This window comes from Thamnophis sirtalis, unplaced genomic scaffold (assembly GCF_051295495.1).
Source record: "Thamnophis sirtalis isolate CommonGarterSnake01/CBP01778 unplaced genomic scaffold, rThaSir2_p1.2 scaffold_2, whole genome shotgun sequence".
NCBI classification, from domain to species: Eukaryota; Metazoa; Chordata; class Lepidosauria; order Squamata; family Natricidae; genus Thamnophis; species Thamnophis sirtalis.
Window position 1 is genome coordinate 54,633,271 of NW_028261382.1, and position 16,407 is coordinate 54,649,677.

The window sequence follows — 16,407 nt, forward strand, 5'->3', positions numbered from 1 at the left end:
TATGGAACCTGCTATTTAGAAGGTAACCATGTTTGCAGTCTTAACTCCCATAACTGAGATTGCTGCAGAGCAAGAACAGGCCAGCTGTTTGCCTACCTCCAGGCGCAGTGCTTAAATGCAGCACTGCAGGCCACTTCAGCTGACTGCAGTTCTGCAGTTCAGCTGTTCAAATCCCACCGGCTCAGGGTTGACGCAGCCTTCCATCCTTCCGAGGTGGGTAAAATGAGATCCCGGATTGTTGTTGGGGGCAATATGCTGACTCTGTAAACCGCTTAGAGAGGGCTGAAAGCCCTATGAAGCGGTATATAAGTCTAACTGCTATTGCTATTGCTATTTTGGCAGAAGTTACAATGGTACTGAAGAAAGTGATTTATGACTATGTTTCACAATTGTTGCAATGCAGTAACCCAAATTTGGACGCTCATATTTATGATAGTTGCAATGTACACTTGACTCCCAGGAAAGCATTGACAGCTGGTTGGGGCAGTTCTTAGCAAAGGCAGAACTATAAATTATGTAGGCAGTCCTAGCTTCTACGTAGCCTGACTCTTGACTTCATTGTGCCCACCTTTAATGGCATCAAGGGAATCAACCATTAATCACAAACTATGCTGAAAGAAAATAAGCTCAAACTACAACAATAATCCACCTGTCTTCATTTATTTGGATTTAGTTGTTTAGCCCAAGATATGTTGAACCAATTTCATAATACACAGGTGCAAACCTGAGAGTTGTGGAAAGAGAAAGAGAACCAGAGATAATATATTTTGTTAATTATGAAGAAAATAATTACAGCAAGTCAGACATTTCTTTATTCAAAGTATGCAGAGGCACAGAAATTATTTTTTAAATAAATCTATCATGCATAAACAAACTTAGAAAAGGTTCTGTGTAAATCTTGTTTAACTCTTTTTTAAAAAAAGAAATCAGAATGGAAGAATTACAGAAAGAAAAAGGAAATCCGCATTGTTCTGAGTCACGAAAGCAGATTTATAATTTAAAAGAGAAAGATTTTTTTTTTAATATCCATATTCAATATTTCAAGACATTTATCACAGGTGTCAGATAGCTACAGTGATATGTCCATCATGACATTATTGGACAAATTATGAGAAAAAATTAATTTCGCACCCATTTATATAGCTGGAAGTAGTCTATTAAGAATCACTTTGAATTTCGTATTTCATATTTCGTATTTATTATAATTTATAGGCCGCCCTTTTCCCTGAGGGGACTCAGGGCGGCTTACAAAACGCGGGAAAGGGGGTACAAGACAAAAACATAAGACAATACATAATTTTAAAAATGGAGCACAACATTCATTCATCATTCGGGAGGGGACAAACTAGATTTTTTATCCCCAGGCCTGACGGGATAGCCAGATCTTGAGGGCCGTGCGGAAGGCCTGGGCTGTGGTGAGGGTGCGAATCTCCACGGGGAGATTGTTCCATAGCGTCGGAGCTGCAACTGAGAAGGCTCTCCTCCGCGTAGTCGCCAGTCGGCACTGACTGGCGGATGGGATTCGGAGGAGGCCTACCCTGTGCGATCTGATGGGACGCAGGGAGGTAATTGGCAGAAGGCGGTCTCTCAAATAGCCAGATCCACTACCATGGAGCGCTTTGTAAGTGGTAAGTAGGACCTTGAAGTGCACCCGGAGACCAACAGGTAGCCAGCGCAGCTCGCGGAGGATCGGTGTTATGTGGGCGAACCGTGGTGCGCCCACGATCACTCGCGCGGCCGAATTCTGGACTAGCTGAAGTCGCCGGATGCTCTTCAAGGGCAGCCCCATGTAGAGCACGTTGCAGTATTCCAGCCTAGAGATCACAAGGGCTCGAGTGACTGTTGTGAGGGCCTCCCGGTTCAGGTAGGGCCGCAACTGGCGCATCAGGCGAACCTGAGCAAATGCCCCCCTGGTCACAGCTGACAAATGATGGTCGAAACTCAGCTGTGGGTCCAGGAGGACTCCCAAGTTGCGGACCCTGTCTGAGGGGTGTAAATTTTGTCCCCCCAGCCTGATTGATGGAACATTAGCCAAATTTTTGGGAGGAAAACACAACAGCCACTCGGTCTTTTCCGGGTTGAGTACCAGTTTGTTAGCTCTCATCCAGTCTTTAACAGCCTCAAGGCCCCGGTTCATCACTTCCACCGCTTCATTGAGTTGGCACGGGGCGGACAGATACAACTGTGTATCGTCCGCATATTGGTGGTATTTTATCCCGTGCCTTCGAATGATCTCGCCCAGCGGTTTCATGTATATGTTAAATAGTAGGGGGGATAAGACCGAACCCTGCGGCACACCACAAGTAAGGGGCCTTGGGGACGATCTCTGCCCCCCCACCAACACCGACTGCGACCTGTCCGAGAGGTAGGAGGAGAACCACTGCAAAACAGTGCCGCCCACCCCCACCTCCCGCAGTCGTCGCAGAAGGATACCATGGTCGATGGTATCGAAAGCCGCTGAGAGGTCAAGGAGAACCAGGATGGAGGCATAGCCTCCATCTCTGGCTCTCCAGAGATCATCGGTCAATGCGACCAAAGCGGTTTCTGTGCTGTAGCCGGGCCTGAAGCCAGACTGGAAGGGGTCAAGATAGTTAGCTTCCTCCAAGGTACGCTGAAGCTGGAAGGCCACCACCTTCTCAACAACCTTCCCCACAAAGGGGAGGTTGGAGACTGGACGATAGTTGTTAAGAATTGCTGGATCCAAAGACGGTTTCTTCAGGAGGGGTCTCACCACCGCCGCCTTCAGCGCGGTGGGGAGATGCCCCTCCCGGAGAGAGGTGGTAACAACCGCCTGGATCCAGCCTCGTGTCACCTCACTGCTGTTGGCAACCAGCCAGGAGGGACACGGGTCCAGTATACAGGTGGAGGCACTCACAGCTCGCATAGCCTTGTCCACATCCCCGGAGGCAACATCCTGAAACTCAACCCAGAGATGGTCTGCCAGATCATTCCCCTGTGTCTCGGCTGGATCTGCAAGAGTGGAGTCCAGGTCTGATCGAAGCCGAGCAACTTTGTCCGCCAAGAACTGTACATACTCCTCAGCCTTACCCTGCAAGGGGTTCTCCGTCTCCCTCCTATTTAGGAGGGAGCGGGTTATCCTGAACAGGGCGGCTGGGCGGGACTCGGCGGACGCTACCAAGGAGGCAATGTATGATCTTTTGGCTGTTCTTAGAGCCCGAATATACTCCTTGGTGCAAGCTGTCAACAGTGCCCGGCTCGACTCGGACCTATCAGACCTCCACAGGTGCTCTAGGCGTCTCCTCCGGCGCTTTATCTCACGGAGCTCCTCGGTGAACCAAGGAGACCTCCGTGGGCCGCTGACCCGAAGGGGCCGTAGTGGCGCAATCCGGTTCAGAGACTCCGATGCTGCCGAGTGCCAGGCAGCAGCAAGAGTCTCCACCGAACTGTGGGCGAGAGTATCTGGAATAACCCCAAGCTCCGTCTGGAACCTTACTGGGTCCATAAGTCGCCTGGGGCGGAACCACCTGGTCGGTTCCTCCTCCCTACGGTGGGGGTTTGGCCTCCGGAAGTCTAGCCTCAGTAGGCAGTGGTCTGACCACGACAGGGGAATGATCTCATTTCCCCTCAGACCAAGATCATAACTCCACTGCTCCGAAAGAAATACGAGGTCGAGCGTGTGACCCGCTGAGTGAGTTGGGCCTCGAATTACTTGGGTCAAGCCCATGGCTGTCATGGAAGCCATGAACTCCTGCGCTCCATCAGAGTGTTCACCGAGCGAAGGCAAATTGAAGTCCCCCAGAACCATAAGCCTAGGGAACTCAACTGCCAGCTCGGCTACTGACTCGAGGAGCGAGGGGAGGGCTGCTGCAACGCAGTTGGGAGGCAGGTACGTAAGCAGCAAACCCACTTGACCCTTGAGGTCCAGCGTCACCAGTAGGGACTCACACCCGACAAGCTCCGGAGCAGGGATCCTACGAGGTACTAAAGACTCCCGGATTACAATAGCCACACCGCCACCCCTTCCCTGAGCTCTCGGCTGATGAAGCACCTGAAACCCGTCTGGGCACATCTCTACGAGGGGGACTCCTCCTTCTGTGCCCAGCCAGGTCTCAGTAATACATGCCAGGTCTGCGCCCTCGTCTGTTATCAAGTCCCGGACGAGGGGAGCCTTGTGAACAACAGACCTGGCATTTAGCGACAGCAGCCTGAGATCAGGGTCCTGACTACTCGCGCCATCTGACCTTGGAGTGGGATTTGTAGGGCCGGAAGGAGGGATCTCTGTGATGTAGCGAACCCTCCTTCCCCGATGATGGCCAGCCCTAAAGTCCCCGCCATATCTGCCTCTCCCTGTTATGACCGCAATGCTCCGACCCTCTCCCGTGGATGTAGTCCCCCCAACCACCCCGGTGGCCCCCGCAAATCCCACCAGGTCCTCCGAATCATACATACTCATTCACTCACTCAAACAATCCCCACGTAATAATTAAGAACACAAAAATACAACAGTAATAATAATAAAAAGTGGGATCATTCATTCAATCTCATACATACTCCTAACATATCCCAAACACAGTAAGAAGGAAAAAAAATAAAAAGAAAAAGGAAGAAAAAGAAATAGAATTGCGCATTGATTATGTTGTTAAAAAGCGAGTCCAGATAGAGCCAAATGGCCTTCCATAATTAAAGTAATTAAAATAGGTGTTGTTTGAGAGAATAAAAGTTGCCAGACATCACTACAGGTATTCAAATGATAAAAATGAGAATTGAATGCCATAATACCAAGCACTTTGAATATAGAGCATTACTCGAGGGTTGTGGAAAGCCAGAGATATTATCTTTACTGTTAAATAATTTTGTATTCGTGTTCTTCATTTTTTAGTGATCAGCTGTTAATTGCTACAGTTTTCCTCTCAGAGAAGAATACCCATCATAAACCAAAGATTTATCCAGGGAAGCTGCTTTAGAATTGTAAGAACCAGCCTTCTCTTCTCTGTCCACAAGGCAGACATCCTCCTGACACCACCTGCAGAAAGAAGAGAGGAGAAAGCTGCCTACCTTCAAATTAAGATGGGATTTCCCAGTTTCAGACCCAGTCTATCTCAACGTTGCTTCCTATTGCTATGATTGAAAGGTGATGGCAGCTCTTGGCTACCAAGGGAGGTCTGTGACAATCAACATCCAATTGGAGTACATAGCAGAAAGCTTTGACAGCATCTGCCTTGCGGCCAGTGTGCACGAACCCTGTCACTCAATTAAATGGCCTGTGCACATATTTGCCCCTGCTCATGCAGGTGAGGATGTGCGTTTCTCAAGTTAATATATGCAATCTTTTGGGTTTCTCAGTCTTTGCTTTGGAATTAGATTTAATGGATACCTCTGAGCAGCGTAGATGTTTGTGGCTGATGCGCCAGCCCTGGCGGCATGCTCCAGTAGAAGGACTCCTGTGGGAATTAAAGACATAGTCTATGGACATTTCCGATTCATCTTCCTAATGAGATCTACCCTGTAACCTGAATCAGCTCTACACTTGATCACATGGGGAATTTTCCACTGTAGGGAATAATTTGCAAGCTCCCTTTAAAGTCTTCTGATTAATCCCCATTAGCGGCATTTCAGGAACCTCTTTCCCCTAAAGAAAGATCTTCCTGCTTCTTCTTTTGCCACTGCAAAGCTTGGATTTGGGAGAACAGTTCACAGCATGAGCTATGGAACTAGGAAAGAATCCTGAGCCTGTTAAAGAATCAGAAGCATGCCTAGGAAGGGGCTCCTGACTTAAAACCCCTGGGGTTGCACAAAAGCAGGGCATCCCATTTATAGAAGAGAAGACTAATTTTGTTGATGTTAAATTTAAACCCATCTGTGGGTTTTCCTGCCCCCTTGATCAATTCAGTCTTGCACTGTTATCTTTGGTGTTTTTAGATTTCTAACATTAGCATACACCATTCCCACCTTCAGTGCTGCACATACCACCAGCTAGTGTTGCTGATGCTCTAATTAGTCTGCTTGGCAACAGATGTGGAGCTTAAGACTTCCGATTTCTGTCTGCTCCATCACTGCAATGAGCCTCTTTCTACCTTCCTCTTTTTGGTGTGTGTGTGTGTACATAATCTTTTTTAAGCATTCATTCAAACTCTGAATGCTGGTTTGTTTTAGAGGATTATCATTCAAAGTCTTTTTGAGCAACATTCAACAATCTGAGATGAAGCAAAAGATTTTGAAGCAATTCTTTCCCTACCTTCATATATCCATGCCAGAGTATAGGCAAAGTCTCTCGCTGCCAGCTGCCAGCCAGCTTCTCCCTTTGAGTTCATTCTTCGAACAAACTGCTTGAGTTTTTGCAGATTATTCTGAATTATTTGCACAGAAGCCTGCAGTTCGGACTGCTGGGTAGCTGCCTCCAACTTGGCCTGCAAGAAACCCCCCAAGTCACAGAACAAACGGACATAATAACTCACAGTACCTCTGGCAAGCAAACGAGGTTACTCAGCTGCTACTTCTTTGAAGATAGGATACTCTATTCCCACCAAGAGTGTTGCAAAAAAAATAAGGATAGGTTTAGTGACACCTCCAAATGAACTGGTGACCTAAGCACCTGTGGAGAAGAGTGTCACAGCTTTGCTCAGGCTAAGGACTGGGCTGGTCTTTTGAGGGTTACGTACCCAAAATTGTGGTTGAGACTACCAGAACTCATCTTAAATGTTGTTATGGAATTGTCATTTTCAGAGGTCTCTGGATGCTTTAGACTTAAGATCCCTGAATTGGTTCCTACTTTGGCAGATGGTTACATTTTTCACCCTGAATGTGGGCAAAATAAGTAGTGCAGTAAATTTGGACTGTGCTACTTAAAAGATTATTTTCTGTTAGCTATGAGCAAGATGAATAAACCGCAAACTACAGCGAAGTGAGTTCTGAAGGGGCAATAGCAGCACATCAATATTAATAAAGACCGTCTCCGTTTACATGAGGCCAAGTGAGCCTGTTGCTCCTACTACTAGGCACATCTCAAATTTTAACATTTATAGGTGGTGTGACAAACTCAGGTATTGGTGCCAACCTGGGCAGTGCAGAAAAAGACATCCAGCACTTTTCCTTGGCTCTTGAGAATGCAGCGCAGAACATCCAGGGACAGGACGTTGGTGGTTCCCTCCCAGATTGATAGCACCTGGTGGCGAAAGAGAGGCAGAGCTCAAGCAGCAGATTTTCCCCCACATTTCTATGAATGTATGTGTTATTCTCACTAGAATTGCTTAAAAGTAACAACAGATGTCAGTCATGACTTTACAAATGTACCCTTGAACACTTTTCTTTGTAAATGGGTTTGTTTCCAAATATTTGGAACATCTCCAAGAATTACAGCATGCCCCCGTTGTTTTTTTCAAAGACAAATGTTCAGTTTAAAGGACATTTTATTTCCTTTAAAAAGCACTTTCTCGGTATTCAGAGGCCTGAGTTACTCCCACCCCCACCTTTTCTTCATGATCTCAGAACTCTGTGATAACAAAATTTATGTCAGGATGAAAAAGTGAAACAAAGGAACTAAGGTGTAAATTTCTCTGTGCTTTTTCTCCCTAAAATAGCAGCTGGCTATAAGAAAGTAGAGAAGGAGTAAAAAAAAGAAAAGAAAAGTCCAGTGCTTCTTTACCTGGGTATCCCGAAGAATAACAGGCAGTCCTGTGTCTTCCATGAAGCCCTGTCCTCCGAAACACTCCAAGCCTTCCGAGGTCACAGCGATAGCCTGAAACACAAACTGACTTGTTTACACATCCGACAAATATGCCAGGCTGAGAGAAGGACAAACAACAGTCCACTAAATAAATGTTTCAATATTTTTGCTTTTGTGCATTTGATCCTCAAGCGCTGATAAAACATCTCAGCCACATTTATTTGAGGATTCGGGGGCCTGTCTGCTTATGGTCATCTGCCAAATCAAATAACCAAGAACCAGTAGCTCCTCTTCTGATAAAGCCATTTCATTCATCTACCTTCATTGATTTGTGACAAAAAACTGATGCCTCTGAATAAACGTCGTTAGGGGAAGAGGGGCTGATAATGATTCCGGATTCTTCGATCCCGTAGATTCAATGGCCCTGAATAGGCACCTCTTTGCCAGTCGTATCGGGACTCTTTCCCCCTTCGCTAAAATGCGTGTGTGCGTGGCCAGCACATGACACATCCGGCCCATGGGCTGGGAGTTTGACAGCCCTGCCGTAGACTCAATGGCCAAACAGCCCGGTCAAGAATATAACAGCCTGCGCAGATGTTTCCTCCCCTCATCCCCTATTAATAATCTGGCCTCTTTGCCAGTCGTGGAGACCGCTTTGCAATGGCATCAAACTGAGCGTGACCTGCTTTGCCGTATAAAGTTTAGCGAGAGGGGTGAGCAGCCTCAGCATGTGCTTCTCCTGCTCCGTCGCCTTCTTCGTTTCTTCCAGGCCAAGCAGTCTCGCCAGCTCCATCGCCAGGAGGAACGCTGCTTGGCTTTGCACCTGCGGAAGTGGGAAGGGAGTTTGTGTGAGCAAAACCAGCATTTTTTGAGACTGGCAACTTCCTCCCTTCCTCCTCTTGCTTCCTCCCTCTGCAACTACCCGGAGCAATAATCACATGGCAAACTACAAACCACGATTTGCAGGTAGCAATGGCAGTTTCCCTGTGTGTGGCAAGTTCCTGGACAAATCCCTGCAGTTCTCTTAGAAAGGTCTTCGGAAGCGATTTGCCCTTGAGTGCTGCTGCTTCCTAGTGCCCAAGGTCATCCTGCTGGCTTTTCGACTTCAGGCTGGACTAGAACTCCCCATTTCCACTACAGCAAACTGCCTCTCCTTCCCTAGTAGGTTAAACTTTCTGAATCTTGCATGCTTCATTATGTTGTTAAAGTTCTCCAGTTGTATGCTACTTTCCCTACGCTGGCCTTTGATTCCAAACGATAGTAGGAGAACGTGCTGGAATCTTCCCCAAGTGCCCCTGGCCCAAGAGGCCATGTGCTCACCTCCATTCGTGCCAGAGTTTGCATATGCAAAGGGTAATCTTGCAGGGGTTTTCCAAAGGTTTCCCTTTTGGTGGCGTAATCCCGTGCCAGGTCAACAATTCTACGGATGGGAGCAAATCCAGGCACAGGCATTAACTTTCTGCTATTTCCCAGAATTTAATTTCATTCTTTAATTAAAGCAAAAAGTCAGGGAATCAGTATGTAATATTATATACTCGAGGGATATAACATTAATATAATAAAAATGCCAGAAACTTCTTCCTCTATCACTCCAACTTCTAGGCAGCAAAATTATTTCCATTTCTCTTTATACAGACTAAAGAAACAACCCCTCCACTCAAGAACATGCTGCCAATATTGGAGAGCAAAATGGGTATTTTCCTTGGCATATATATATATTTTTTTTGCTTAACACAAAGTTTGCAGATAGGTGCGTGAAGATGTCGAAACGCTTAATACACCTGAGTAATCCTCTATGGTCGGCAGGAAGTTGGCCAACAGGTGATGTCACCATATCTCTAGCAGTTTGAAAATTTAGGACATGCCAAACTACGTTTTCCAATTGTTCACACTGATTTAAGTTTGCATAATTATCCTTGCGATAACAGTACAGCTGAATTGCTTTTAATTTTGCCCAGATGTAGTTTTTCCTAGTTGCTTCTACTACTCAGTCTTGAAAATCACCTTCTCATAGTTGCTGCTGCAGACACAGCATTATAGATCCTAGCGATGTTCATCATATTGGCAATGTAATGTATCCCCTGGCCTTCTGGAGTGATCTGAAAGCAATGAGTTACAGATTCAAATTATTTGATTTGGTTCTCCTTAAAAACTAAAATGCAATTAAACGGGCAACATTGGTACATTTACAAAAAACAAAATTTTCAGGATTTGAGAAAGAGAAGAGAATTTGAAGCAAACTACTAGAAAGACCGGACCTACAAACCAACATTTCAATTTAAATAACTAATTCTAAAAATGTACAAAGTCTGCAGATCAGAGGGACCATAAAGCTGAGTAACACAATTCAAGCAAAGCAGCAACATAGGATGCTAAAACCATGTTTGTTATTGAATGCTCCGAAGAGGCCTGTTGTACCATCCTCTGGGGTCTAAAGCTTTTTGAACAATTGTTGGTATAAATCCATGTGCTAGCTGGGGAATTCTGGGAACTGAAGTCTACATATTCCAAAATGGCCAAGCTTGAAAACACTGGTCTAAGTCATCCCTGCCATCTTGCTGATTCTCTCCTTTCAAAATTAGCAGCCCTCCCTGCCCGACTGCACTCTCTGTGCTCCTCTCAATGTACTGAATGGAGGAAATGCTTTCCTCTGTGGTTCCTACCAGGTGTGCTCGAGCTCCATCCAGCAACAGCTCTGCAGTTGGCAATGCCCTCGTGCCCATCTTCTCTTTCAGCCTCTCTATTTTTATGCCGTTCAGCTTCCCATCCTCATATGTTTTCAGGTAGAAGAGAGAGAGGCCCCTGGAGCCCTGCCACACAAAAGGTGATAGCGTCAGACCAAATAAACCGAGCTGGAATTCAGACATTACACACAACTACTTGCAAGCTGCTGTTTCATATTTCTTGGGTTGGCCTGGGAATCTGACCTGTTTTATCTGCCCATCAGGGCCCACGATCCTTGCCAGGGTCAATGTCATGTCTGAATCAGCCGCTGATGTGAACCATTTGAAACCGTGCAGGCTATAGGAGCCATCTGGAAGTTCCCGTGCAACAGTTTCTGTTCCACCTCCTGGGGGGAAAAAAGTATTCTTGGGACACGAATTTCCTCTAAAAGATGACCAAAGACCACTGATTGATTAGTTAGATTTTGATTCTGCTTTTCATTCATGTGTTTATGGTGACCTTCACAACCCCCTCTTCCTATTTCCCCAGCACAAAGCTGTGAGACTTCTAGAGGTAGTGCCTGCTCAAACAAACCTTTTATTACAGCCAGATCAGATACCAAACCTTAAAACACCAAAATGCCTTTTAAAAATTATTAATAGTTAGATTAGGTGGCAGCACAATTTCTCAAGATATGTTGTAAGGTTTCCAGTTTCATCAGGGGTATTAGGGTGATTTCTGTGTGAACAAGGTATCTGATTTTATCTGCCATCTATGATTGCAGAAGGAGAGCATTGACAAATAATCTAGAAGATGATCTCTTGCATAGCCATTGTGCAAGTTGTAGTTTATGGACACCCCATTCCCCTTTTTATAGAATCGCATGCATAAAGCAAGCACAAAATTCAAAACATAACAAAAAAAGAAACCCCACAAAACTTGTCTGGAAAACAAGCCTAACATATGAATGTAACTTCTCTAAATGCATACTGTTGAATAAGTCAGCCTACCCGAATACACTCTTAGTTTTAGTTTAGTTTTCACTTTATTTGTATGCTGCCCTTTTCCCTGGGGGGACTCAGGGCGGCTCACAGTGCAAAGGGGGGGGAAGGACAAACAATTTACAACATAAAGGCACTACATCATTTAAGAACTCAACAATCATACAATTCGAGTAGGGGTTAGAGTCTTTAACCCCAGGCCAGCCGGGACAGCCAGATTTTAAGGGCGGCGCAGAAGGTCTGGAGGGTGGTGAGGGTCCGGATCTCCACGGGGAGCTCGTTCCAGAGGGTCGGAGCTACCACCGAGAAGGCTCTCCTCCGGGTAGTTGCCAGTCTACACTGGCTGGCTGATGGAATTCGGAGGAGGCCTAATCTATGCCTAAACTCTTTTTTACTAAACTCTATTATTTCAGAAAGAAAGAATTGGGTCTCCCGTGTTGCACGCCCTTACCAACATCAGAGCCGCCTTTGCGTTCAGTCATCCATTGGCCAGAGATCCAGAATGTCTTGGGGTCACTTGATGTCAAATGAGCATAGGCTTCCTCCAAGGGTTTTGGGATACCTAAAGACTGTTGGAGTTGCAAGCAAGAGTCAAAAGGCAGGTACTGTATATAGATGGGTGCAGCCTGCCTTCAATTCCTATATGAGATGGGTTGGCACAAGCAAGAGGACTAAAAGTACATGGTGGTCACCATCATAATCAGGGGGCCTATTTGCAGCTATTTAGTCAGGATCCCTGGCACAGCAGAGCCATGGCTAAAGTCGCTGAGCAGCAAAGGGAGGCAAGGGAGCTTCTCCGGAGATACTACACCCACAGCTCTGAAGGGTCATGGCCTACGGCAAGCTCAGAGGAGGACAATCACCAAGGCCTTTGTACCACATGGAACATGGCAGAGGAACCAGGCCGGAATCAATTCCTGCTAGCACACAACGTTCTGAGCTGGATTAACCTAGGCAGCCACCCAGCCAGGGGCTTCCAATTAACAGACGCAGAGGTGCCCCAATGCTTCCTTCTAAGGCAGGGTGCCTTGGGTTGCTCTCCTGGGTGGCTCTTTAGGACTAATGAATGCCAGATGAATTGGAGCAAACAGCTGCAGCCCGGGCTATAAAATCTCTCTGGTGGAGGCTTCCTGATGCCTGGAAGTGATCCCTTATAGGCTAGCTTGATAATTACTCTTGTGCCTTCAGTTCTGGGTGCTTCACCCATTCGCTTGCCTAAACCTTGTCTAGCCTTGTATCTGAAGAATTCAATTCAATTCAATTCATTAGATTTATAGGCCGCCCAATCCCGGAGGACCAGGATTGGGCTCAGACCAGCCTGGCCTTTGACTTCTGGATGTAGTATGTCTCTCTCAGCAAATCAGGGTGTGCAACCATACTTCTGCCGACCCCACCCACAGTAGCCAAAAATAGGCAACACCAGTTCTTCTACTCACCCATGATCTCGGCAGCCAAATATTCACCTCTTCCCTTTCAAGACTATTTCGAGAACCAGTTGTTAAGTTGCATCATCAACCGTGGGGTTTGGCACACCAAAACCCACGGTTGATGGTCCAGTATCGTTGTACAGGCTCTGGGAGTGACAGGTCATAATATATTATTTATGTTCATTTAGTCAATATTATATACATTGCCGCCCAAGTCATTCTTGATGATTCTGGATGGCTTACAAAGTAAAAAGATCTGGAATTGGAGCCAGATCCTGGGAGTGTTGTTGGGGATGGGGGTGGGGATGGGGGCAGAATCCAACTGTCCTTCAGGGAATTTTCCGATGGGGTAGATGAAAAGAGCTATGACTATTCCACAGGTACCAAATGGATGTGACTTTCCAATAAATTTGACAATCTATTCTTTAAGAGGATACAATAGAGTAGTATTTTACACACACTAGTAAGAACACCTGGATGTTTTAAATAATAAGAAGAGTTGCTTAATCCAGCAGTCCCACTTCTTGAATATTAAAGGCTTACCTCAATTACTTTTGCTGCTCCATCAGTCATGGCTAGAGAAGATGGGTAGCAAGCAGAAGAATTTATAAAAAGATACAGCTTGACAGCCTGATGAACACGGCTATAAAAAGAGAAATATATGAAGCTATATTTGGCATCCTTCCACAAAATATCCTGTCACTCCCAGAGTTAAAACACTACTGGGAAAAGGACTTCCGAGGAAGTAATGGTAAAGAAATTGGTTACTGGAGAGTCCAAAAGTGCAATGAAATGAGGAGCTGATATAGGAACCAGCTTTTCGGAATTCCTCTCCAGAGAAAGAGAGGACTGGAGATCACCACATCTGCTGCAGACAGCAGCTCCATGCAGTGAGAATGTATGACAGTGCTCTCCAGAAGGCTTAGAGCAGCAATCCTTAATTTTTCTGGCTCTGCAGACCGGTGGCAGCAGTGTGGGGGAAAGGGGATAGCTCTGCATATAAATAATTATATTAATTCGTCTTAGGGATGAGTTAGAATTCTGTAAAAAGAGGAAGATTTTGAAATTAAATATAATAAACCTTCCTATGGGAAAAATATTGTGGATTAGAAAAAAACATGATAAATGGACTCTTGAAGGTTGGACATAGAACCAAAACAAACTAAAGATTATAACTGAAAGAGAAGTGACCCACTAATACAGAATGGAGCAAAAACTTTGGAAGAATTCAAGGGTATTTGCAAACAATGCACTTGAGAATTATGGTAAGTTATTGAAATTGTTCGTACTTGCGAGATAGGGGGAAGGCAAGTCTTTGGATATCTTTTTTCCCTTTTTATTATATCTTTTTTACTTTTTAATATTTTTCTTAATTTGCATTAGCTTTTTATCTGTGTATCTTAAAACTTTAATAGGTGTCATTATTTTGTTAAAAAAAGGAAGACTATAGTAAAAACAATCCTTGGGTGCAAAGCACTCAATGACTAAGCAATATAAAGTAGACTTTGCCGTTTAATATGACCAGAGTATGTATGTATGTGTATGTATGTATGTATGTATGTATGTTTCTATTTCTAAACTGCCCATCTCCCTCAGAAATTTACTGGGAATTGGGCAGCATCTTAATTTAATTTCATTAATTATTATTATAAAAAAGAATCCTACCAAACATTAAGCCATGCTAGGAGCCAAGAATATGCAAGAGATAGCCAAGCAGGTTCACATGGCTTTGCATGGCTCCCATAGACCACAGCAGTACCTCCAACAGGAGTATCTCCTTTTGTAACCTTCAGCCACAAGGCTCTCCTCAGCAGAGATGTCCTTCAGCCTCTTCCAGGCTGGGGAGGTGATCATCTGGTCCACACGTTGTCCCCAGGCATCAAAATGCAATAATCTGGGTGGGTTTAGCTCACACTCGCGGCCCAAGAAGTCAATTTCATCTCTCACGCGAGCTCCGAACCGTTCCAGGTCAACGTTCACCTCGGCAAACACCTACAAGGTCAATGCATAAATATGGAACGTGAAGAGGTGGTGGGACAGGAACCACAGAAGGTAGCTTTGAAAGGAGCTAAGTTGGAGGGCTGCTGATTTCTTTCTTATTTGGCCATTGGTTTCACTGATGCTGAAGCTGATGTTGCATCTTCAAACCTCAAGCTAAGTTTGTGGTTGGTACAACCTGGTTACATCTCAGTGTCTTTCCTAAAAAAAACAAAAACACTCAGAATATATGTGAGCCGGAAACTAGCTTTTCTGCACATATTCATTACTATTTCTGCACATATTCTGCACATATTCATTACTATTCACTCCAAAGTGCCTTACGACCCTAGTATTCTATTTTCTTTCACTGCAGTTGTATCATCCTTTTTTGTGGAGTGAGATGATGAAAATACAGCGTTGAAAAGGCATGTCTGAAACAAAGTTCCTTCTCCTGACAGCTATCTCTGGTTCTGAATCTGAAACATGTCCATGTATTGGGGAACAGAAATTGAGGAGCTCTCCACAGTTCTACTTGGCATGTCACACGAACACCAAAATCTAGACAATTATTTATCTCATTTGATCCACTTCCCATCAGGAAAGAACAACTGGAAACCTCTCCCGATGCGTTCTATGTTCTTAAACCTCATCCATCGCGGCGGTTCCCGCAACCTCCAGTCCCTATCCGGTCAAGGGACCTGGCCAGGGGTCGGGGGCTCAGGACTAAAAGCGGTGGGGAGGGGGCCACGGGCGGAGAAGCGCCGAGCCAGCCCTGCGGCCCCCCCCCGCCGAGCCCCCCGCCTGGCGCTCACCCACCTGGGCAGGCAGATGGGATCTCAGGTAACCCAGGAGCAAGGGGTCTTCCAGGTAGGGGTTCCCCAACCGAGGCGCTTCCATCTTTGCAGAGGGGTCCTGGAGCGTTCCGCAGCCTCCCGCTTCCCGCAAAGGCTCCCGTTGGGAATGTAGCGACCGGGGCGATCTGGACGAGCTTTTGTTCGCCCGCGCGAAACGCCCGAGAGGGCATTCCCACGGTTCAAGGAAGACCTGCCAGCTCTTCCATCCTCACGGGCATTGCGAGAGCGACTTTGATCTGGGTCAAAGAGATAGGGGTGGGGAGCGGGTTCGCCAAGCGGTTGGTAAGCAGCCCTCGGGGCTCTTCGTTGCAATTCACCCCTCCCATCTTCAAAAGAGAGAGAGAGAGAGATGGAGAGGGAGAGAGAGGGAGGGAGGGAGAGAGAGAGGGAGGGCGGCGGAACGGATGCAGCAAACTGCAGACCTATCAGCCTCACATTAATAGCTGGGAAGAGAACCAAGCAAGAGATAAGCCAATGTGGCAAAGAGTCAGAGGTGATTTGAGAAGAACAAAGTCTTTCAAGCTACCAGAGGACTGGAAAAGAGCTGATGTGCTTCCCATCTTCCAAAAGTTTAGAAGAAAAACGGATCTACAGGCCATTCGTTCCCCAGGGAAGCCCAGGAAAACATCATCAAGCAAAAAGGTCTGCAAAAGCAGAGAAATGAGCAAAGTTATTACTAAACGAGGAGGAAGGACTCCCTGGAGAAGAGGTGGCTGGATGGAGCCACTGAAGCAGCAGGCCTGAGCTTCAATGGACTCCAGAGGATGGTGGAGGACAGGAAGGCCTGGAGGAACGCCCAAAATCAGGAAATTGACACCCACCCTTCTGGTTGGGGAATCCTGGGGAATAAAACCCAT

General features: G+C 46.0%; 1 protein-coding gene across 1 annotated transcript; it reads right to left on the minus strand.

Annotated features, from left to right (window-relative positions):
* Positions 1–4,672: 4,672 nt before the first annotated feature.
* Positions 4,673–15,631, minus strand: LOC148048839 (acyl-CoA dehydrogenase family member 11-like). Its single transcript, XM_087705633.1, has 14 exons — positions 15,513–15,631; positions 14,476–14,708; positions 13,260–13,359; positions 11,741–11,858; positions 10,552–10,694; positions 10,288–10,434; positions 9,629–9,723; positions 8,945–9,044; positions 8,307–8,447; positions 7,604–7,696; positions 7,016–7,123; positions 6,197–6,368; positions 5,336–5,402; positions 4,673–4,984 (listed from the first exon to the last, which is right to left on the minus strand). Exons 1-14 carry the CDS (start codon positions 15,591–15,593, stop codon positions 4,858–4,860), a joined length of 1,725 nt encoding a protein of 574 aa, XP_087561759.1. The 5' UTR covers positions 15,594–15,631; the 3' UTR covers positions 4,673–4,857.
* Between the last annotated feature and the right edge of the window lie 776 nt (positions 15,632–16,407).